General features: G+C 46.3%; 1 protein-coding gene across 1 annotated transcript; it reads left to right on the top strand.

Annotated features, from left to right (window-relative positions):
* Window positions 1-12,741: 12,741 nt before the first annotated feature.
* Window positions 12,742-18,876, top strand: LOC138742043 (potassium channel subfamily K member 1-like; the record flags this gene model as incomplete). Its single annotated transcript, XM_069896236.1, has 2 exons — window positions 12,742-13,111; window positions 16,371-18,876. Coding segments are annotated over 2 exons (552 nt in total), but the record flags the coding sequence as incomplete, so codon positions are not given.
* Window positions 18,877-24,531: the final 5,655 nt, after the last annotated feature.

Genomic DNA, 24,531 nt, shown 5'->3' on the forward strand with positions numbered 1-24,531 from the left:
ATGATATCTTATTGGCAGCACCTGAGCCCGTCTCCTGTTTGGTGGCCACAAAACTCCTGCTAGTGCAGCTGTTCAAGGCAGGTTTTAAAGTCTCTCGTTTAAAGTTGCAATGTTGTAGACAAGTGGTCTCCTTTTTAGGAAGAATGGTCTCAGTGAAAGGTACAGGGATATCCCCTGTGCATCGTACAGCGATACTACATCATCCAAAACCTAAGATAGTTAAGGAAATGCTTTCGTTTTTGGGTTTGTCAGGTTATAGTAGGCAGTTTATCCCATCGTATGGTGAGTTGACACATCCACTGTGAACTTTGGTGAATGAGCAAGGGATGAGGAATCTGGGAGCTACACTTGACTGGAATGCACAGGCTGAGATAAGTTTTATTCTACTTAAGCAAGCTCTTACAACCGCTATAGATTTGGCGATTCCAAATTATAGACACCTTTTCTTTTTGGATGTTTCTGAAAAAGCACACTATTGTTGGTGTCCTTTTTCAGAAAAGTGGGTGGAAGATGTGTGCTCATGTATGTGAGTATAACACTAGATCCGACTGAAGACAGACACCCACCATGCACGAGACATGCAGCGGGGGTAGCAAAAATTTTACAAAAGGTGGCACACATAGTGATGGGACATACCCTGATGGTATTAACAACACACAGTATTGTAGCATTTGTGAGCTTGACAGCGTTTACAATGACATCACTGAGGCAGACGAGACTGGAAAAGATTCTGAATGCTCCAAATATTACATTTACCCATGAAGGCATTAATATGGCAGACAATATGGGAGAGGGAGAACCACACTGTTGTGAAAAGAGGGTTCTAAGGGATATTAAAATAAGACCTGATTTACAGGCTTCACCCTTGAGAGAACCAGATGAAACCTTATTTACAGATGGTTGTTGTAACAGACATCCCACGGACAGATTAAAACCCGCCTATGCAGTAGTACGGAGAACCACAGAAGGATTTGAAGAAATTATTACAGGGACAGTGAGAGGAAAGGAGTCAGCACAACTGGCCGATCTACAGGGAATGATAGCAGCATTAGAATGGGCAGAAGGGAAGGAGGTCAATATATATACAGACTCGGCATATGTGGTAGGGACAATACAGGTTGAGCTAAGTCAATGGATTAGAAGTGGGTTTTTAAACAGCAGCAAGGACCCCAATTAAACACGAGAAGGATGTTAGGAAATTGGCTGAGACCCTCTTGAAACCAAGGGCATTAGCAGTTATTAAATGTAAGGGCCATGATAAAACAGATGCAATGGTAGCTCGAGGAAATCAGGAAGCGGACACGGCCGCAAAAAGGGCAGCAGGGTACGGCCCTCAGTTCATTATGATGCAGGCACATAGAATGGCACATGACTTATTGCCACCTTGTGAGGTAGGAGTAATAATTCAGGAACAAGTGCAGGCAGTCCCCCAGGAAATGATGGTATGGAAAGAAAGGTGGGCAACCAAAGATCAAGGACTGTGGAGATCAATGGACGGTAGGCCAGTATTACCATCTGGACTCATGAAACCCCTCCTGGAGGAGGCACATGGGTTAACCCACTGTGGGAAGAAACAGGTGATAAGGTATTTGGTACATTGGTAGCACCCCTTTCTGCCGGCGATGGTGGAGAATCATATCAGAGAGTGTAAGGTATGTATAACATATAATGTCAAGGCGACTGTGAAACCTCACGAAGGACAGTTTCCGTTGCCTAAGTTACCAGGGCAGGAAATTGTAATTGATTATACGGACATGATAGAGAGGGCAAGGGGATATTGATACCTTTTAGTAGCAGTTGATGTGTTCACAGGTTGGCCGGAGGCAATTCCTGCCAAAAAAGAAGATGCAAAGATGGCAATTAAGTTCCTAATCAACCAGTACATTCCTATACATGGGTTTCCTAGGAAGATCAGGTCAGATAATGGAAGTCATTTTAAGAATGAAGATTTACAGGAGGTAAAAGCGATGTTAGGGTTAAAACATGCCTTTGGAATGGTGTATCATCCACAATCCCAAGGAAAAGTGGAGAGAATGAACCAAACAATAAAAGGTAAGATCGGGAAAGTACAGGCATGGACCAAATTAAATTGGGTGGATGCGCTGCCCCTGGCATTGATGTCAATAAGGAGTTCGGTAAGTTCTGTGACAGGATTTACTCCGTATGAACTACAAACGAGGCACCAGTTTCTGGGACCTGGAGCTGGGATTCATACCACAAAGGAAGAGGTAAGTTCAATTAAATGTAAGCTTTATTATGATAAACTAATGACTCTGGTATCAGCTTTTTCACAACAGGTTACAAGTACCGAACGGAAAGGTGAAACCCCGATACCATCCGTTGCGGAGTGGGTTCTGCTAAAGGTGATCAAGAGAAAGTGGTCGGTGCCCAGGTGGACAGGACCCTACAGAGCAGTGGAGAGGACGTCCCACGCGGTTCGACTACTAGGAAAAGGAGAGACGTGGTATCATTGGAGTCAGTGAACAGCAACGGACCCACCAACACAGACACTGGAACAGATTCGAACGGAGGTGACTGGGACACTGTGAAGCAACTATGGACTAAGAACTTTTTGAACGGGTCCCTTTGAAGAGACTATTGGATTATGGTGACTGGATATCAGTATTTGAAGTGATATTTCTATATTGAAGTCAACAGAATTTAGGGCTGTGATGGACACTATGTGGGGACTATGGGTGATGTTGTTCCTAGCCCTTGAAGCATCTGGAGAAGGAAACAACTGTACAAAGTGTTTGTGGTCAGCCTGGGAGGCCCATAACGAACCGAAACAGTACTTTGCGGATTGGACTGACGTTCCTGAACACTGTGTTGGGGCCCCCACTGGACTGAAGTGTGTTCATAATGGCCAAGTTTGTGAGGTTAAGTTTAACAAGGAGTCGGAGATGCCGGTCCTTGCAAAAACTCCTGAGGTCTTGGTCCCATAAGTTAACTGGTGGTTGGTCTCATTTTCATGAGACCAAAAGGGGGACTGTTGGAATATAGGGGTTAATTAATCATAGAAAATATGTAATATATATGCTTATGTACCATTCATTTTGTATACATGAATCCAGTACTATGTAACAATTTAATATTTATCTCATGGTGAAGGGAAAGAATAATGTAAGTAAGGGGCAGCCACAGTATGTAGCAAAGTTGGCTGATTACAGTAGGTTTAGAATTGTCTGGTCCCAAAATACAAAAGAGGGAATATGTATGAAACAATTTAGTAGGAAGGTTAAGGCAAAAGGAGGTATTGATAAGCACAGGAGCCGATGGCCAGACAAGAACAAAGAGAATCCTGACAGAGACTGTCAGAAACAAAGAGAATGGAATAACTCAGTAAGAAGGCAGAAGGAGGTGTTGAGTAGAACAGAAGAACATGGCCAAATGAGAACAAAGAAATAATTAGAAATATCTGGGGTATTGATTTCTGATCAAAATAACAGGATATTCTGGCCTTCAGGATTAAGATGGGAGGTCTATACCCCAGATATCTGCAGAGCAGGAAATTACTTGTGATAAATCTTATGCAAGAAATCTAGAGCAAAGAAAGCCAACTTTTGTTCTGTATGATAATGAGATCTAGCAAAGGAAGCCAACTTTTGTTCTGTATGATAAGGTTGAGCGTTGAGCTATATGAACTGTAGAGACTGGACAGTAGAGGTCAGTCTTGGGGAATAGCTCACTGTGCAGGTGACCTATGAACTAATGACTGAACCAGAGCTCTGTTAAACTTTATTCTTGTGCTGTGTAATAAACTGATTGTTGAACTGAATACCTTCTCCTATCACTTCATTCAACGAGCATGCTGGACTCAGACGACACATAGACTAAATTGAGGGTAGGGTAAAGCCAGAGTCCGACAATTTGGTGACCCCGACGTGATGAAGATGGAGAAGTGACGGAAGAAAAAGATACGAAACACTGGTCGATTGTGGTGTGGTGATAACAACAAGTGGCCATTCAACAAAGGGAGGTAAGCAGACGCCTATTTAAACTAAGTTCTGCTATTTGCAATGATAAAATAGTGTGTTGTCACTACTCTGCAAAAGTCCTAGTTAAAGCCAAAGAATAAAAGCTTCAGGGGTTAGAGTCCCCTGCAAGAAACGGGGGTTAGAGTCCCCTGCACAGAAAAGGGGGTTAGAATCCCCCTAGTAGAACGGGGTTGGAGTCCCCTGTAGAAAAAAGGGGGTTAGAGTCCCCCTAGTAGAACGGGGTTGGAGTCCCCTCGTAGCGATCTCGAGAGATAGGTTTAGACACTTGGCCAATTAGAATAAGGTGTATGGTGATAGTTATTTAGTTCTATAGTGTGTAATAAGTATTTGATTAAGGATCGTGTACCATAGTAGTGTATAATAAGTATCTGTATAAGGTGTATTGTGTTATAGTTATTTGTTTCTATAGTGTAGAAGTATCTGTTTAAGAATCGTATAGTGTATCATAATAGTTTATAATAAGTATTTGTTTAAGGATTGTGTACAGTGTGCCGCTGGTGTTTATAATAACGTGGGAAGGGTCGAAGTAGATTGCAGGGTGTCAAAATCCTACTGGGGAGAGACCCAGTGAAGTACGAAGTCTAAAGGGTTAAAAATCGGAACATAAGATGGAAGGAGTAATTAGGGATGTACGGCAAGAGTTCAGGGAAGACAGATGGGTTCCCCCATCTGTAAACCGACAGTGGGAAAAAACAAGGAATCAATTACTGGGAGGATTACCGAAGGGAGAGGAGGTACAGTCTATTGCACGGTACGAACAGATATGGAAAGAGCTGCAGAGTCAGGGGAAGGTACCACGAGGGTTTGAAAAAATCCGGCTGGTACTGTACTTAGGAGAAGCAGAGAGGGAAGCAGCCAAGGAGGTACAGGAACATGAGGCAAAGGGACAAGGATTTATATGGAATAGAAGAAGGCTTAAACAACAGAAAGAAGTGAAGGAACAGAGAAGGGCAGATTTACACAATATGACATTGGCTTGCATGGCTGTGGAAGCGAACCTTCAACATGATATTAAAAAGGGATCCCATATCACTAAGGAGAATACGGGGGAGGTTAAGCCGTCAGCCCCGCTATATCCAAAGTTACCGGAGACATTGCCACCACCTTATCCTATTCCCCAGATGTCAGCGATGCAGATAAGTGAGGGAATAGTGAATGTCACTGAATTAACAGGTCCAGAACTACATGAGGCGAAGGAGAGACTTAAGAGAGTTGCGCAGGAGAGAGTGGAGGAAATGAAGGAGTTAACAAAGGAAATACAGAATTATGTATGTAAAGTAAGGGAAACTAGTATGCGACTGGAAAAAACAAATGAGAGAGAGCAAGAAAAGACACTTGAGAATGCCTTCTCGGTAGGAATGTCAGAGGATCACACCACCCCCACTCCTCACAATAGACAAAAGGTGTCAGAGGATGAGGAGATCTTGACCTTTTGGAGTCAGTGTAGGGAGAGTTGGACGGATAAAGCAGGAGTACACCCAGCCACAGATCCCTTGCAGACTACACTCTTTAGGGCTGCAGTAACGAGCGGACTGCCAGCTGTAGTTAGGGAAGCGTTAGAGAATAACCCTGATATTCCTGGCTGCTCGAATGAGCAATGGGAAAAACATTTGACCCATCACATGAAACGTTATAGGGCTAAGCAAAAGGAGGACAAACAAAGTACGGAGTTGGCACAAGTGCAACTCCTTAAGCTTCAATTGGAAGAGGCTAGGAAAAAGGCAAACGAGGCAAAAAAGATTTCCTCAAAGGGTGCGAACCAGATGATTCAGCAGCCACCGCAGCCACCACAAGGGAATAATATGAGTTGGCACCCGGCCCCATATTGGGCACCGGGTCCCACCTATGTGGACAGAACGGGAGGTCCAATGGGGGGATTCCGAGTAAGAGGGAGAGGTCGGGGTGCTCCACGAATGCAACCAGCTGTATGTTTTGTATGCGGTCAGCCAGGACACTGGAAGAGAGACTGCCCCCTAGCTTGGGATCCTCGGGACACTGGGGGAAGGGGATATGGACCACCACAAAATGAGCATTGGGTCCAGCCCCAGAGATCGTCAGTGCCACCCCGGTACATCAGGCACCCTATGCGGCTCTAGCTCCGAAGAGACAATTCCCTTTGCTGACAGAGGAGGAGCAATATTGCCCACAGTGACGGAGCCTGAGCACCCACGAGCAGGCTAGGTTGGTAGACCCTTTCCTGCAGATTAAAGTAAAGGACATGGAAGTATCCTTTTTAGTGGATACGGGAGCCAGATTTTCAACACTCACTGGCGCTTAGTTTCAAGCCAAAACATCATCCTCTAGCGTCCAGCTGATAGGGTTCTCGGGTACACCAGAAAATCTGCCGTTTTATACACCACTAGTCACTTCTGTGGCGGGACAGACTTTTACACATCAATACATTTTGTCAGCCAGGTGCCCTACTAATCTTTTGGGCAGAGACCTGTTGGTCAGGTCCGGAGCATCAATCCTTTGTGGACCCAGCGGAATAGAGGTCACATTTCCAAATGGATATTCAATGAACTGTTCATTAACTACACTTCATTCCGGTTCTCAGATGTTGTTGGCGGCAGCTGGAGGATCCGCGTCTGAGGGTCAATGGGCTGACATTTACTGGGGGCTCTTGGAACCAGAGGACCCACAGAAGGGAGGGCTGCTAAAGCTTTATAATCAATGGAAGCCGTGGATCCAGACGTTACACCCGTATACCCCTCCCTCGGACCCCCCCCATATGACCCTCTTTTACGATAGGGATGGGGATGAAATGTATCAGCATGCCTTTTATGAAGAGGTAGAGGGCAGGCAATGGGAGATTCATTTGGACTACATAGTGGTAGGAAAGGCCGCTACGGTAGCACTGACATCTGAACAGCTGGAATGGTATGTGATGGCAGGTGAGGCAGGTGATGGCAGGTGAGGCCATTCCTCATGTCACCCTTGCAATTGGCACTACTCACCAGGCAAAAGATTTGGGACCGATGTGTCGGAACTTGATGTTCCTTAATGATTGGTCTGACACCCAAATACCGACAGTGCAGTTCTCCTCATCTGGTCAGGCATACAGAATTTTGTCTCCGACATATGATCGAGTCCTCCTTGAGCATAGACAGATTGAACGCTTTCATGGTAGAGAGAAGATGGATCACCCCGACTCGGCTCCTATGCTAGATTCTCTCCCTGAGAACCTGTGGTCAGTGGGATCAGCAGATGTGGGTTTTTGCCAGCAGGTGGATCCCATAACCTTCGAACTGTCAGATTACACCCCTATTTGGCAGATGCAGTATCCCCACAAACCTGAAGCTGAGGAAGGTTTGGCAGATACCATTGATGGCCTTATGTATTCAGGGGTGTTGGAACATTCGTGTTCTAGTTAGAATACACCCATCTTACCTGTTCCTAAACAAGACACGGGCAAATATCGGATGGCCCATGACTTAAGGTGCATCAATGGTATTGTGCGAACACCCACAGTTCCAGTACCAAACCCATATACTGCCATGACTGCTTTAACCCCTAACCACAAGTGGTTCTCTTGCATAGATTTAGCGAATGCTTTCTTTTGCTTGCCCCTGGCAAAATCATTAAGAGATGTGTTTTCGTTCACGTAGAGAGGTAGAAAGTTGCGGTATACTAGGCTTCCGCAGGGCTTTATCTTATCTCCAGGGATTTTCAATCAGGTGTTGAAAGAACAGCTGGCGGGGGCTAGCACTGCCAGGTGGGGTAGTTCTGATCCAGTATGTAGATGACATCCTATTAGCAGCACCTGATCATTCTTCCTGTTTGGAGGCCACCTGTCTCCTGCTAGTGCAGCTGTTCAAGGCAGGCTTTAAAGTCTCGCTCAAAGCTGCAATGCTGCAGGCAGGTGGTCACCTTTTTAGGTAGAATGGTCTCAGCGAAAGGCACATGGATTTCCCCTGCACATTGAGCAGCGATACTACATTATCCAAAACCAAAGACAGTTAAGGAAATGCTTTCGTTTTTGGGTTTGTCAGGTTATAGTAGGCAGTTTATCCCATCGTATGGTGAGTTGACACATCCACTGCGAACTTTGGTGAATGAGCAGGGGATGAGGAATCTGGGAGCTACACTTGATTGGACTGCACAGGCTGAGATGAGTTTTATTCTATTGAAGCAAGCTCTTACAACTGCTATAGATTTGGCGATTCCAAATTATAAACTACCTTTCTTTTTGGATGTTTCTGAAAAAGCACACACAATTGATGGTGTTCTTTTTCAGAAAAAAGGGGTGGAAGATGTGTGCTCATGTATGTGAGTATCACACTAGACCCGACGGAAGACAGATACCCACCATGTACGAGACATGCAGCGGGAGTACCAAAGATTTTACAAAAGGTGGCACACATAGTGATGGGACATGCCCTGACGGTATTAACAACACACAGTATTGTAGCATTTGTGAGCTCGACAGCATTTACAATGACTTCGCTAAGGCAGACGAGACTAGAAAAGATCCTGAATGCTCCAAATGTTACGTTTACCCATGAAGGCATTAACATGGCAGACAATATGGGAGAGGGAGAACCACACTGTTGTGAGAAGAGGGTAGTGAAGGATATTAAAATAAGACCTGACTTACAGGCTACACCCTTAAGAGAACCAGATGAAACCTTGTTTACAGATGGGTGTTGTTACAGACACCCCACAGATGGATTGAAAGCTGCCTATGCGGTGGTACGAAAAACTACAGGAGGATTTGAAGAAATCATTACAGGGACAGTGAGAGGAAAGGAGTCAGCACAACTCACAGAACTACAGGGAATGATAGTAGCATTAGAATGGGCAGAAGGGAAGGAGACTCGGCATATGTGGTAGGGACAATACAGGTTGAGCTTAGTCAATGGATTAGAAGTGGGTTTTTAACAGCAGCAATGACCCCAATTAAACACGAGAAGGACATTAGAAAACTGGCTGAGGCCCTCCTGAAACCAAGGGCATTAGCAGTTCTTAAATGTAAAGGACATGATAGAACAGATACGATGGTGGCTCGGGGAAATCAGGAAGCAGACATGGCCGCTAAAAGGGCAGCAGGATACGGCCCTTAGTTTATTATGATACAGGCAGACAGAACAGCACATGACTTATTACCACTGTGTAGGGTAGAAGTAATAATACAGGAACAAGCAAAGGCATCACCTCAGGAAAGGATGGTATGGGAGGAAAAGGGGGCAACCGAGGATCAAGGACTATGGAGATCGATAGACGGGAGGCCAGTTTTACCATCTGGACTCATGAAACCCCTCCTCGAGGAGGCGCATGGGCTAACACACTGTGGAAAGAAGCAGATGATAAGGTACTTGATACATTGGTGGCACCCCTTCCTGCCGGCGATGGTGGAGAACCATATTAGAGAGTGTGAGGTATGTATAACTTTCAATGTCAAGGCGACTGTAAAGCCACATGAAGGAGAGTTCCCGTTACCTAAGTTACCAGGGCAGGAAATTGTACTTGATTATACGGACATGATTGAGAGGGTAAGTGGCTATCGATACCTCTTAGTAGCAGTAGATGTGTTCACAGGGTGGCCGGAGGCAATCCCTGCCAAAAGAGAAGATGCAAGGACGGTATGTAAATTCCTGATCAACCAGTATATTCCGAGACACGGATTTCCTAGAAAAATTAGGTCCGATAATGGAAGTCATTTTAAGAATAACGATCTACGGGAGGTAGAAGCAATGTTGGGATTGAAACATGCCTTTGGAACGGTGCACCATCCACAATCCCAAGGGAAAGTGGAGAGGATGAACCAAACAATAAAAGGTAAGATCGGGAAAGTACAGGCACGGACCAAACTAAATTGGGTGGATGCGTTGCCCCTGGCATTAATGTCAATAAGGAGTTCGGTAAGTTCTATGACAGGATTTACTCCATATGAACTACAAACGGGGCATCAGTTTCCGGGACCGGGAGCCGGAATTCAGGCTACGAAGAATGAGGTAAGTTCAATGGGATGCAAGCTTTATTATGATAAACTAACGACTCTGGTGTCAGATTTTTCACAACAGGTCACAAGTCCCAACAGAAAAGGGGAAACACCGATACCTTCAGTCGCGGAGTGGGTTCTGCTAAAGGTCATCAAGAGAAAGTGGTCGGAGCCCAGGTGGACAGGACCCTACAGAATGGTGGAGAGGACGTCCCACCCGGTTCGACTACAGGGAAAAGGAGAGACGTGGTATCATTGGAGTCAGTGAACAGCAACGGACCCACCAACACGGACACTGGAACGGATTCGAACGGAGATGACTGAGAACCTATGAAGCAACTACGGACTAAGAACTTTTTGAACGGGTCCCTTTAAAGAGACTATTGGATTACGGTGACTGTATTTCAGTATTTGAAGTGATATTTCTATATTGAAGTCAACAGAATGTAGGGGGCTGTGATGGACACTATGTGGGGACTATGGGTGATGTTGTTCCTAGCCCTTGAAGCATCTGGAGAAGGAAACAACTGTACAAAGTGTTTGTGGTCAGCCTGGGAGGCCCATAACAAACCGAAACAGTACTTTGCAGATTGGACTGAAGTTCCTGAACACTGTGTTGGGGCCCCCACTGGACTGAAGTGTGTTCATAATGGCCAAGTTTGTGAGGTTAAGTTTAACAAGGGGTCGGAGATGCCGGTCCTTGCAAAAACTCCTGAGGTCTTGGTCCCATAAGTTAACTGGTGGTTGGTCTTATTTTCATGAGACCAAAAGGGGGACTGTTGGAATCTAGGGTTTAAAACATTATGAAAGAAATGATTAATTAATGTTTATATTTACTGCATGGTTCAGGGAAAAAGAGGAATGTGATTAAGTGGCAATCACAGCATGGAGCAAAGTTGGCTGAGCAAAATTGTCTGCTCTCAAAATACAGGGAGAGGAAATGCATAAAACGATTTAGGAGGAATGCTCAAACTGAAGGAGGTGGTGAGTTGCACAGGAGACACAGGCCAGACCAGAACAAAGAATGGCCTGCAAGAAACAAAGGGAATGGATAACCAGTCTAGGAGGAAGATTAAGGCATGAGGAGGTGTTAAAGAGAACAGCAGAAATTGGCCAGACAGGGACAGAATGGTGATTAGAAATATCTGGGGATGAATTAATTTCTGATCCAATCAACAGGATAGTCTGGCTTGGAGGATTAAGATGGGAGTGCTACACCCCAGATATCTGCAAAACAGGAGATGAGTTGTGATAACCCTTATGCAAAAAGATCTAGCAAAGGAAGACAACTTTTGTTCTGTATGATAAGGTTGATCTATATAAACTGAGCCAACTGGACAATAGGGGTCAGTCTTGGGGAATAGCTCACTGTGCAGGTGACCTATGAACTAACGAATGACCCAGAGCTCTGTTAAGTTTTATTCTTGTGCTGTGTAATAAATTGACTGTTGAACCGAATACCTTCTCCTATCACTTCATTCAAAGAACACGCTGGACTCAGACTACACATAGACTAAATTAAGAGTAAGGTAAAGCCAGAGTCCGACATGCCCCCTACACCTCTTTCCTGATGGCAGCAGCGAGAACAGAGCGTGTGCTAGGTGGAGTGGATCCTTGATGATCACTGCTGCTCTCCAACGGCAGCGTTCTCCGTAGATGTTCTTGATGGTGGGGGACGGTTTTGCCTATGATGTCCTGGGCTGAGTCCACAACCTTTTGCAGGGCTTTACTCTCAGGGGTGTTGGCGTCCCCATACAAACAGTATATACAAATAAATACATTTTGTATTGTGAATGTGAGAGTCTCGGATGGTTTAGTGCGAGCAGTTCCTTTTGGCCATTCAGCATTCTCACTGCCCATGGGAAGAATCTACTCCTCGGCCTGGCGGTGCTGGTTCTAATCCTCCTGTATCTCTTCCCCTGACAGGAGCAGCTGCGAGATGCTGTGTGCGGGGAGGTGGGGTCCTCAATGATTCTGCACGCCATCTTTAGACAACAACCTTGGTGGATCATGTCGATGGGGAGTAAAGGAAAACTCTAGTGATGTAAACTACTTACTGACTTCTATCGTGTCTAGAACACAGAACATTACAGCACAGTCCAGGCCCTTCGGCCCTTGATGTTGTGTATTCCTACCAAATACAAACTTAAACCCTTCCCACCTCATAACCATCTATTTTCCTTCCATCCATGTGTCTGTCTGAGAGTCTCTTCATCACCACCCCTAGCAAGGGATTCCAGGCTCCCACAACTCTCCCCTGAGGTCTCCCAGAAAAGATCCTGTCCTCACCTTGTACAAATGGTGTCTGGTGTTTGCTCTCTATCTCCCCAAAGTACTCAGAGACCTCTTATTTTCACTCCTTTCCTTCACTTCCCCTCCTATCTCACTCTCCCTATTCCCTCCCCTCTTCCTTGTTTCTTCTCCCCTCTCCACCCCATCCCCTCTCCACTCCTCTCCACCCCACTTTTCACCCCAACCCTCTCCACCCCCCTTTCCATCCCATCCCTCTCCACCCCCTTTCCACTCAACCCTTCCACCCCACCCCTCTACACCCAACCCCTTTCCACTCAGTCCCTCCAATCCACCCCTCTACACCTCCATTTCCACTCAATCCCTCCACCCCCCCTCTCCACCCAACCCCTCTCCACTCCAACTCCCCGATCCCGGACTGACAAGACAGCGACCCCACTCGACTCAAATGCCCTTTCCCCCCTACCCCCGTTTCTTTGTGACGATTTGTAGACACGCCGGTGAAGGGGGGGGGGGGGATATGATGCATCAAAACCTTCCCCCCTTTTTTATTGGGTGGACCGGTCAGCCGGCGGAGCCCAAGCCCAGCCCCGGCGATGGGCGACCCCTCTGCAGGACCCCCCCCCTCTGTACTTCTGGGCGCTGGGGGTGGGCTTCGTGGTCTATGTGCTCTTCGGGGCTATGGTCTTCTCGGCCATGAAGCTGCCCCGGGAGCTGCGGCTGAGGAGGGAGGTGGACGGGGCGAAGGCTGCCTTCCTGGCGGCCCATCGGTGCATGGGGTCCGGGGAGCTGGAGCGGCTCCTGAGCAGCCTGGTGTCCGCCGCCAAAGACGGGGTCTCCCCCAGTGGGAACGCGACGCGCCACCAGAACTGGGACCTCGCCTCCTCCCTCTTCTTCCTGGTCACCATGCTCATCACCACGAGTACGGGGGTGGGGTGGGGGGAGGGGAACACCCTCCTCCCCACCTGTGTCCGTTTCCAACTTCGCCCCTCATCTCCCCTCCCTCTCCCCATCATCTCCCCCTCTCCATCCACTCTCCCCGCTCCATCCCCCTCTCCTCTCATCTCTCCCCATTCCCTCTCCTCTTCACCTGCCTTATCTCTCCCTCTCTCCTCATCTCCCCCTCACACATCTCCCCCTCCATCCCCTCCCCCCTCATCTCGCTCTCATCCCTCATCTCCTCCATTTCTAATTTCCCCCATGCCTCTCATCTCCCTTTCACCCCACTCCCCTCACCCCCACCTCTCTTCCCTCATCTCCCCTCATCTCTCTGCCCTCTCACCCCTTTTCCCTCATATACCCCTTGCCCCTCATCTCCCCTCACCCCTCATCTCCCCCTCATCTCCTGCTTGCACTCATTTTCCTCCACACCCCTCATCTCCCTTTCAGCCTCCTCCCCTTCCCCACCCCCTTTCCCCTTCCCCATGTTCCCTTTCCTCCTTATATCCCCTCTCCCACTCCCTTCACACTCTGGACATCCCCATCACCCTTCCCCTGCTTCCACCCTCCCTGTCTTGGCTGAGTTACTTGGCTGCCATCGGTCGCATGTGTGTGTGTATGTGTGTGTGTGTAAGATGGAATCTGTTGGGGGGCATATAGCTATAATTAATGGACAATGGGTGGTTGACAGCCATTGGATGGGCCGGCAGGTTGTACGTCCCAGTGTGTAATCTGCCTTTGTGCCTCCAGGTAATGGACAGAGCATCCCCCTGACCAAGGAGGGCAAGGGCTTCTGCAAGCTGTACACCGTGCTCGGCCTCCCCTTCACCTTGCTGCTGCTCAACGTCCTCGTCCAGCAGCTGATGTTCTACGTTCACCAGGTGCCCGTTGACTATGACTGTCAGAACTGGGGCCTGTCCCCACGGCAGGCCTCGCGGCTCCACGCCCTGGTCATCGGCGCCACCATGGCCAGCTGTTTCTTCCCCCTCCCGGCTGCCACCTTCACTGCCCTGGAGGGCGAGTGGGACTACCTGGAATCTCTCTACTTCTGCTTCATTTCCCTCAGCTCCATCGGCGTGGATGACTATGTCCCTGGAAGGTCCCGCTACCCCAACCTTTGCTATCTATACAGGATCGGCATGTCCTATGAGTATTTTGCCCTCCAGAGCAGGTCTTCTTGCTTTGTAAATAACCATATAACAACTTACAGCGTGGAAACAGGCCATCTTGGCTCTTCTAGTCTGCACCGATTTACGTGAAACTCCACTAGTCCCACCTACCTGCTCCCTGTCCATAACCCTCCAACCCCCTCACATCCAACCTCCTCTTAAATGACAGAATTAACCCTGCCACAACCACCCCTTCTGGAAGGTCATTCCACCTGCCCACCATTCTCTGAGTGAAGAAGCTTCCTCTTATATTACTCCTAAAGTTTTTCCCCCTAACCCTTAATTTACGACCCCTCATTCCAATCTCCCCTACCCTCAGGGGAAAGAGCCTATTCAGATCTACTCTATCTATTCCCCTCAAAATTTTATATACTTCTATCAAATCCCCCCTCAACCTTCTCCGCTCCAATGAATAAAGACCCCATCTACTCAATCTTTCTCCGCATTCTAGATACTTCAATCCAGGCAACATTTTAGTAACCTTCTCTGCACCCTCTCTACCTTATTGATATCCTTCCTATAATTTGGGGACCAGAACGGCACACAATATTCCAAACTTGGCCTCACCAAAGCCTTGAACAGTCTCCACATCACCTCCCAGCTCTTATATTCTATGCTATGATTTATAAAGGCCAGCGTACCAAAAGCCTTCTTCATCTCCCTATCTACATGGGAATCGACCTTCAAGGAATGCTGAACTGTTATTCCAAGATCCCTCTATTCCTCTGCATTCCTCAACACCCTCCCCTTCACTACATATGTCCTATTTTGGTTATTCTTCCCAAAATGCAGCACCTCACACTTATCTACATTTGACTAATACCGGTCTTCTGTGAGTGGCCCGGATCCTGGGGCCTGAGGCAGAGAGACATAAAGTTCTACAGCCAAACCTGTCCATGTTAGAACATAGAATACTACAGGTCCTTCGGCCCTCGAAGCTATGGCAACCCATATATTCCTTCCAAAGAAATAAGTTCTAAACCCTCCCTACTTTGTAGCCCTCTATTTTACTTTCATCCATGAGTGTCTTAAATGCCCCCATGTTCCAGCCTCCAACATCATCTCTGGCAAAGCATTCCAGGCCCCCACAACTCCCTGTATAAAACAAAACATACCCCTGTCTCCCCTAAACTTCCCTCCCTTCACTTTGTATGGATGGCCTCTGGTGTTTTCTTCTCCCACACTGGGAAACAATTGCTGGCCATCCACCCTGTCTCTGCCTCTCATAATCTTCTCGATTTTTATCAAGTCTCTCTCATCCTTCTTCGCTCCAAAGAGAAAAGTCCCAGCTCTGTCAACCTTCCCTCATAAGGCTTGTTTCCCCATTCTAGGCAACATCCTGGTGAGTCCCCTCTGCCCCCTCTCAGTAGCTTCCACATCCTTCCTGTAATGAGGTGACAAGGACTGAACACAATACTCAACCAAATGGGATCTCACCAGAGATTTGTACAGTTGCGACATGACCTTTCGGCTGTTGGACTCAATCCTCTTGTTGACCAACCATTTGGCCCTTGACCCTCTAAACTTGCCCTCTCCACGCACCTGTCCAAATACCTTTTTAAAAGGCCAACGTTAGAAACCATAGTGGAGCTTGTGGCTACAGTAGCGCACCTCCTGGAGTGGACCAGGAGAGCACAGAGCTGCTCCTGGAGTGGACCAGGAGAGCACAGAGCTGCTCCTGGGGTGGACCCAGGAGAGCACAGAGCTGTTCCTGGAGAGGACCCAGGAAAGTCCTGGAGTGGACCCAGGAGAGCACAGAGCTGCTCTAAAGAATCCTACCATCCAGTTCCAATGCCGGTGGCTCCTGTCCAGACTTTGAACAGCCTGTTAAAGGAGCTGATGGCGTTTTATTTTTTAAATCCTGTAACAGCGGATGTCTGTGCCCAGGAGGGAGCTTCACTCTGTGTCTGACCCCGGGAGTGTGTGATGGGACGGTGTGGAGGGAGCTTCACTCTGAGTCTGACCCTGGGAGTGTGTGATGAGATGGTGTGGAGGAGAGTGTTTGATGGGACAGAGAGTTATCCCTGAACCACCCTTTGTGTCCTGACTCAATGATTTTCCACTGGTTTGCAGGCTATCTGATAATCGGTCTGATCACTCTGCTGGTCGTTATCGAGACTTTCTATGGACTTCAAGAGCTGCAGCTGTTTATCCAACTCTTCATGAGGCAGGAGGCCCAGGATTCCCAGCCGGGCGCCGCAGAGGGCAACAAGGCCGTTGCCGTCACCAAGTCCAGTATCTCCGGCGCAAGCTGAGTGGTTGGGGGCTTTGACACGCTGTGTACCAACATTCAACAACAGACAAGCAACCTCGGCCCGAGGCGGGCCTCTCCAGCCAGTCTGTAACCTTGCCCTGCAATGCTCATGGCCATGGGGGTGCGCTGGGAACTTATTTATTTTATTATAAACTATTTACATTATAGAAACATAGAAACATAGAAGATAGGAGCAGTAGTAGGTCATTCGACCCTTCGAGCCTGCTCCGCCATTCAACAAGATCATGGCTGATCTTAAAGTTCAGTACCCCGTCCCCGCCTTCTCTCCGGAACCTTTAATACCCTTATACTGAAGAAATATATCTAATCTGTGGCCATCTGTGGCTGCTCTCTGCAGGAGGTTTTGAGGCGAATGGATTGGAAGGTTCGGGCATCCACCAGTGGCCTACCTTGAATGTCAACCAGGAGTCTGTGGGAGAGGAGGAAGTTGACACCCAGGATGGCGGCTGGAAGGGACGAAATGGTGAACCTCCATGGGAACTTCCGCTGGCCGATCTGGAAGTGGATGGTCTTGTCTCCATACGTTCGAATCTCCGTCGAATTGGCTGCACGGAGGGGAGGTCCTCGAGGCCGGTTACGGGATTCGATGGCTGTGGCCAGGATGATGCTGATCTGGGCCCCGGTGTCGACGAGGAAGCGTCGGCTGCTGACTGAATCCTGCAGGTAGAGAAAGCCGTGTTCTTGGCCAGCCGCCACAACCATTAACAAAGGTAAGGGGCTCTGGCTCACCTCTCGTTTCCTTGGAACGAGCAGAGCTGACGACACTTCCAAGCCTTGGCTTCCCAGCGCTGGTGGAAAAAGCAGAGGCCTGAAGTGGATGGCTTGCTTCTGGCTATGCTCTTTGAGGCCCCTGCAAGGGCCGGGTGTTCCACTGCAGCACTAGAAGAAGGCTTGGCGTGGTCATGCTCGTGATTTATAACCTGCTGGAACTGCTGAGCCCTCCAGGAATCGTTCTAGCCATAGCTCCTGAGCTTTTTGAGCGACCTTCCTAGGGTCGACGAAGCTCTCCTGGGACAGTAACAGCCGGGTGTCTTCAGGCAGATGGTCGAGGAAGATGCGCTTGAAGAATGTGCAGTTGGTGTGATTGCCCATGAGCGTGAGCATCTCGTCCATCAACTCAATTAGAGTTCTGTCCCCCAAGACATCAAGGCTCAGCAATCGAGCGGCCCGCTGGCACCTGGAGAGGCCGAGGGAGCTGGTGAGCACCCGGTTGATGGTCCCGTATTTATCTTCCGTGGGTGGATGCTGAACGAGGTGCAGCACTCGTTTGGCGGTGGTCTGGTCCAGGGTGGCGACCACATGGTAAAACTTGGTCGAATCTGATAAAATCTGATGGAGGTGAAACTGAGCCTCTGCATGGGTGAATCAGGTCTCCGGCTCCTGAACCCAGAAGTCAGGAAACTTGATGGCTATAGCATTGATCGAAGGGTTGTTCATGTTGGGTTCAAAGATGTTTGAACCTGTCGGGGTCACCAATTGTAGCAGCGGCTACACTGCTAACTGAAGGATTGCACAACCAGACGGGTTGAGTTCAGTGAGCAAAAACTGATTTATTGCAGGCTGCCTGGCTGGTCTTATACTCCCAGCCCGGACCTGGCAGAGAACCATGCTGCAGGGCTCCGACGTCACTGGGGCATCACATGTGTCCCCAACGGCACCATTTTGGCCGGCTGCCCCATCGCGTGCGTGACAAGCGGGGCTGGTTCACCTGCCTAATGGTGTACTGCCACACTTCCAACAATGAGGATGGGGGGGTCCTCAATGAATGCACCACTGCAGTGGGGGGGGGAGGGTAAAGAGAAGTTCCCACTTTGACACCTATGTTGTAGGTCACAGACCCACCCCCCTCCCCCCAATGTTTGGTTCCGTCCTGATCGAGGACATTGCCCCTTTAAGGGAGCCTGGGAATAAACAGCTTGCAGAATTAAGGGCAGTTTCAGAGCCCACCCACCCCGAGCAGGGAAGGGTGGAGGATGAAGAAGCATGGAGCCAGGGTTTCGCCCCTTGCTGCCGGTGACAGCCCTGTCCTCCCATTGGCCTGGCTGAAAAGTAAAGGGCTCTGGCTCACCTCTCGGCCCCTGCCTCGGCCTGCCCATTGGGACCAGGAAAATGTTCCCTCTGATTATTAGTGCACAAAAATCTTAGGTTGTACAAATTTGTTTTCCTGTCTGTGCGCACTGAATGTTTGTGCAAATGCAAACTTGGAATTGTTTTAAGATAATTTTGGCACAGCCAATTTCTCTTGGCTAATCAAACTGTGTTAGCATCTTTAACATAATACAGGTGTGATTGCATTCTATTTAATTAAGATTGTATTTTATTTTAGGTAACTAACCATTTGTGGGGACATTAATTTCCTTTGTGTGTTGGTTGCAAAACGGACGTGTGTGCACAACTTAGAGCAGAGGTTTTCAAACTGCCCCCCTAAACTCACATTCCACTTTAAGTAATCCCCTTAAGCCATCGGTACTCTGTGATCAGTAAGGGCTTGCTTCAGGTGGAAAGAAAAAGGTTTGAAAACCATTGTTTCAATCATCCCTCATGGACTCGTTATGTGCACGGTTTCAGAACTCCCAAAGGAAATGGGCCAACCACAATTTTTCTCAGGCAAAATATTTCTGTAACAATCAGGTCTCGAGTAGTGGTTCTCAACCTTCCCACCTGAAGCAGTCCCTTACTAATCACAGAGCACTGATGGCAGAGGGATTACTTAAAGTGGGACGTGAGTTAGGGGGTGATTTGAAAACTATTGGTAGAGGGAACAGGGAGCGGGCTCCTTTAAACTGGCTGCGCTCAGATACCCCTGCATTTCTTCCCTTCCCTCACCCGATGGGAGCAGTTGAAAGATGCTGGGTGCAGGGTGGAAGGGGATCCTCAGTGATTTTGCGTGCCCTCTTCGGACAACGATCCCGGGTCGATCACGTTGATGGGGGGGCGAGGGAGGAAGTCTCCAGTGATCCTCTCTGCCTCACTCCGCGGATCGACCTCCGATCTGGTTTCCCTGCAGCGACCGTACCCACACCGTGATGCGGCCGGCCAGGACGCTCTCAATAGAAAGCGGACAGGACGATGGCCGGTAGCCTTGCCAGCTCCAGCCTTTCTCCTCCACAATTCCTACTTCTCACTGTAAACCCTGTGGCAACTACTTTTTCTTCATAGTCGCTTGGAGGACGTTTTTGGCTGTATTTTGTAAGATATCATGTTTTTTTGGTAAGAATTAAACCTTCTGTTATTTGTTTAACCACGAATACAAGTGACGCTACTGGTCTGCTTAAAGAAATTTCTCAATTATCCTAAAAATCTGGATAACTGCGACTGGTCAAGTCCCCAGCATTTTGGATGATTGGAAATGTATTGCATCTCCCTCTCTCCCTCGCCAGCACCCCCTAGAAATGTACTGCATCTCCGATGAAGCCTCGTCCTACCCGCAGAGTGGCAACCAGAACTGAGCGCAGAACCCCAGTGGTAGCCCGGGCAGAGTTCTGTAAATGCCACCCGGGTATCCCTGAATTAGTGATCACGGAGGATCCGCACCACCAAGCACGCCCTCTGTCCCTGCTGCTGCCGCCAGGAAAGAGGTGGAGGTGCCACAAGGCTCGCATCCACCAGGTTCAGGAACAGCCGCACCCCCTCCACCATCGGACTCCCCAACCACAAACTCCATTTAAGGACTCCGACCTGTGTACTTGCCATTGGTGGGAAAACCATTGGAGGGGATTCTTAGGGGAGTTAGAGAAGTCTTCTCAGGGGACAGTCAGCTTGACTTTGTGAGGGGAAGGTCGTACCTCATGAGTCTAACTGAGTTTTTTTAAGGATGTTACAAAAAGAAATTGATGAAGATTGGGCAGTGGATGTAAAACATAAAAGGTTGGAGAAACTTGGCCGGTCAAACAGTGTCCTTTAAAAACACATCGCTGGACATTTTGGGCTTGAGCCCTTCATCAAGGTATGAGAAAATATCGGCAGGCGTCTGTACAAAAGAGGGCAGGGGCAGTTGCAAACGCAGGAGGTGACAGGTGGAGAGGGGAGGGAGGGAGTGAAGGGGAGGGAGTGTGAGAGATGAGTAAAACTGATATAAAAATATGAAGATGAGGAAACTAGTATAGATATATGTGTAATGAATAAAGCCAGTATGAATAGGATAAGGATAGATATTAGAATGTAGGAAGTAGAGTTAGTCTGAATAAGATAAGGATCTTATAGCCTTTGAGACAGAATCAGCAAGTTCACCAGTATGAATAAGATAAGGATAGATAATAGATAATAGAATGTAGGAAGTAAAGTTAGTCTGAATAAGATAAGGGTCTTCTAGCAAGTTCCGCATATGTAATTAGTAAGCCTTAGACAGAATTAGCAAGTTCTGCATATAAGAAGGTTGTAGCCCTGAGAGTCGGGAAGGTGTGAATTAGAACAAAGGCAGGGTTGTGAACAAGGACAATGAGGATAATGACATGATGAGACACCCACAGGATACCCCCTGGTCCTCCAAGTTCACAGAAACAGCACGTAGGCAGGCAGGATTGCCTAATGCCAAACCTATCCAGGAGGCAGAAGAATGTAAGGGGGAGGATATTCCTATACTGAAATCAACTGTATAAAAGTTGGGTGAGCCCCAGTGTATGTGTTTATTCCCAGGGTAAGGGAAGCACCCAACTTTGCACTGTTGGATAATAAATGTTCTTTGTTCTCAATTTTTGACTCGAGCAATTTCTGTTTTTTTTTATAAGAACAGGCTCAGGTAATTGAAAAGTATCATAAAGTTGTTGTATTACATTCTTAAATAAGGAAGATATATCAACATAAAAAGTCTTGTAAAACTCAATAGAAAAACCATCTCCACCAGGCGCTTTTCCATTTGGCATATCTTTTATAGCCATTTCAATTTCACTATCCGTAAAAGGTTTATCTAACTCTTGTCTGTCTTCTTGAGATAACTGTGGTAAATTAATATTTTTCAAAAAAGAGTCTATTGCATCTTCTTTTATCTCTTTACATTCAGTCAAATAAAGTTTTTTGTAAAAATTACAAAATTCATCATTAATTTCTTTTTGACTAAAAGTAATATCTGATTTATTTCTAATAGCTGGTATAATCCTAGATAACTGTTCTTTTTTTAATTGCCAAGCTAATACTTTATGAGCTTTCTCACCCCATTCATAAAATTTATTTTTTGAACGATTCAACAGACATTCAAATCGATATGACTGTAACTTATTATACTTCAACTTTAAATTAGTTAATTGGATCTTTTGAAATTCAGTAGCTTTCTTTTGAAATTCTTTTTCACAGATTGTTATTTTCTTCTCCAAATCCTCAGTTTCTCTAACTCTCTCTTTCATCAGTTTGGATGCATAACTGATAATTTGATCTCGTAAAAAAGCTTTCATTGCGTCCCACAAAACAAACTGATCAGAAACAGAGTGAACATTATTAGCAATGAAATCCTCAATTTGTTTTCTCAAATAAACAATAAATTCTGGCTTTTGTAGTAACATAGTATTAAATCTCCATCTTAAAGTATGTTGTGTAACTTGAGAACTTTGATATTCCAGTAATAACAATGAATGGTCCGAGACTAACCTTGCCTTATAATCCCCAGATATAACCTTATCCTGTAAATGTGCCGAAATTAAAAAATAATCAAGTCTTGAAAAAGAATTATGTCGAGAAGAATAAAAAGAAGTCTTTCTGTGTAGGATTAAATCTACGCCAAATATCAACTAAATTCAAATCTTTCATCATATTAGCCATATGTATCGCCATCTTAGATTTCTTAATTACCTTTGGATACTTATCCAATAACGGTTCTAATACCATATTTAAATCCCCCCCAATCATCACATTGGAATTAGCTTGTCCCAATAATAAAGATATTTCTGTAATAAAAGCAGTGTCTTCAACATTTGGAGCATAAACATCAATCAAAGTCCAGGCTTCATTAGAGATCATACAATTCAACTTAAGTAGTCTTCCTCCATTTTTCTCCTCATCTTGCAATTGAAATGGTAAATTCTTATGTACCAAAACCGCAACTCCTTTTGCCTTTGAATTAAATGAAGAATAGAAGACTTGTCCAACCCAGTCCCGCTTAAGTTTCAAATGTTCTTTATCGGTCAAATGAGTTTCCTGTAAAAAGGCCACATCTACTTTAAATTTTTTAAAATAAGCAAGTACGAATTCAAACCCTGAACATTAAGAGAAGCAAATTTAAATTTTGACATGTCTTACAACAGTTATAAAAAAAACCCAACTCTTACCCCCTTACCTTCTCTTAATACGATCAAAAAAAAGAAAAAAAAGAAAGAAGAGAAAAAAAAGGAAAAAAAAATTAAATTATTTAAACAAAAAAAAACCCTTCACTCTTTAATCTAATAATACAAAAAAAGAAAAAAAATGGGTAGGAGGTTAAAAATACCCCCTCCTGTCTAAACCGCGCAATGCGGTAACTCCCAAAAAAAATGGGTGTGAGATAACTCACACGTAGCAGATGACTTTCAGAAAATAGTGCCTATCCAGTTCTCTCCCCCAACTCTCACTTCATCTTAAACTAACATCATCATTATTTAATATCCCTTTTTTTTGAAAAAAAGCATTAGAAAAAAAAGGACAACTCTTCTTTTAATCAGCTCCAACTGCCGAGTCACCATTACGACCATTCCTTCTTGGAGCACGGCTCTTTTCTTCCATCTCTTGTCTCCTTGGAGATCGCAGCGGACTATATCTCTGTTGAAACTGAGTGATTGGCAGCTCTTGAGCAAATGCTATAGCTTCCTTTGGAGAATCAAAGAACTTTGATTGGTAACCATCTTGAAAAACCTTCAAAACAGCTGGATATCTAAAGGTTGCCTTATAACCTTTCTTCCATAACAACTCTTTGGCAGGGTTGAATTCCCGTCGTTGGAACATAACCTCTTGACTCAAATCCGCATAGAAGAAAACTCGATTATTTTGAATCATCAAGGGTGATTTTTTCTGTTGTGCATTTCTAATAGCCACTCGTAAAATTATTTCTCTGTCATAATAATTCAAGCAACGAACCAAAACAGATCTTGGACTTTGACCTGAAATAGGTCTTCTACGCAAAGCTCTGTGAGCACATTCCAGTATTATACCTTCCGGGAAATGTTCTTGACCCAGCACCTGCGAAATCCATTCAGTAAAAAATTTTCTTGGGTCTGGTCCCTCCATACCTTCCGGCAAACCAATAATCTTTATATTGTTCCGTCTGGATTGGTTTTCCAAATAATCAATCTTTTTCACCAAATTTTTATTTTGAGTTTGTAAGTCTTCAACCATTTTGGTCACATCAAGAACTTGATCTCGTATTTCATCTATATCTTCTTCACACGAATTAAATTTATCTCTCACTTCAAGCTTAAAAGCTCCAAACTCAGCCATCTGTTGAGAATGTATTTTCACCAGGGTATTAAACCTGGTACCAAGTTCAGTCATAATCTTGGATAATCCCTGCATTGTATAAGATAATTTAGATTCAAGATTCACAAGAATCTTTTCAATTGGAAGAGATTCTGGCTCAACAGATTCCTGCTTCTTCTGCATAACCAAAGGATCTTCTGTTCCTTCCTTCATTCTGGTTGCCTTCCTTGTAGTATGACTGCGTGTGGAAACCCCAGCCACAGCCTCTCCAGCAGTGACTGGAGGACGCTGGCCGGGGTTTTCCCCAGTCCATAATGTATTAAGTTCTCCCAGTACATCAAGTTGTATAGGTTCTTCTATCTCAAGAGGTGCAGTTTGCAACGCCACCGCTACAGATGACAGATGCCTTTCCCCAGCCGGTGTTTCAGCTGGTAATACTTCAGCTGATGATACTACATTGCCATAACATTGCCGTCAGATGCTACTGCGCATGTGCAAACCTGAGTAACTCTTTGTTCTAAAGGCTGTTTGGCGCCCTCTTTAGGGGGCTCTACCGATGTAACATAGAGCTCTGCATCCGAA

Source organism: Narcine bancroftii, chromosome 8 (assembly GCF_036971445.1).
Source record: "Narcine bancroftii isolate sNarBan1 chromosome 8, sNarBan1.hap1, whole genome shotgun sequence".
Classification (NCBI taxonomy): domain Eukaryota; kingdom Metazoa; phylum Chordata; class Chondrichthyes; order Torpediniformes; family Narcinidae; genus Narcine; species Narcine bancroftii.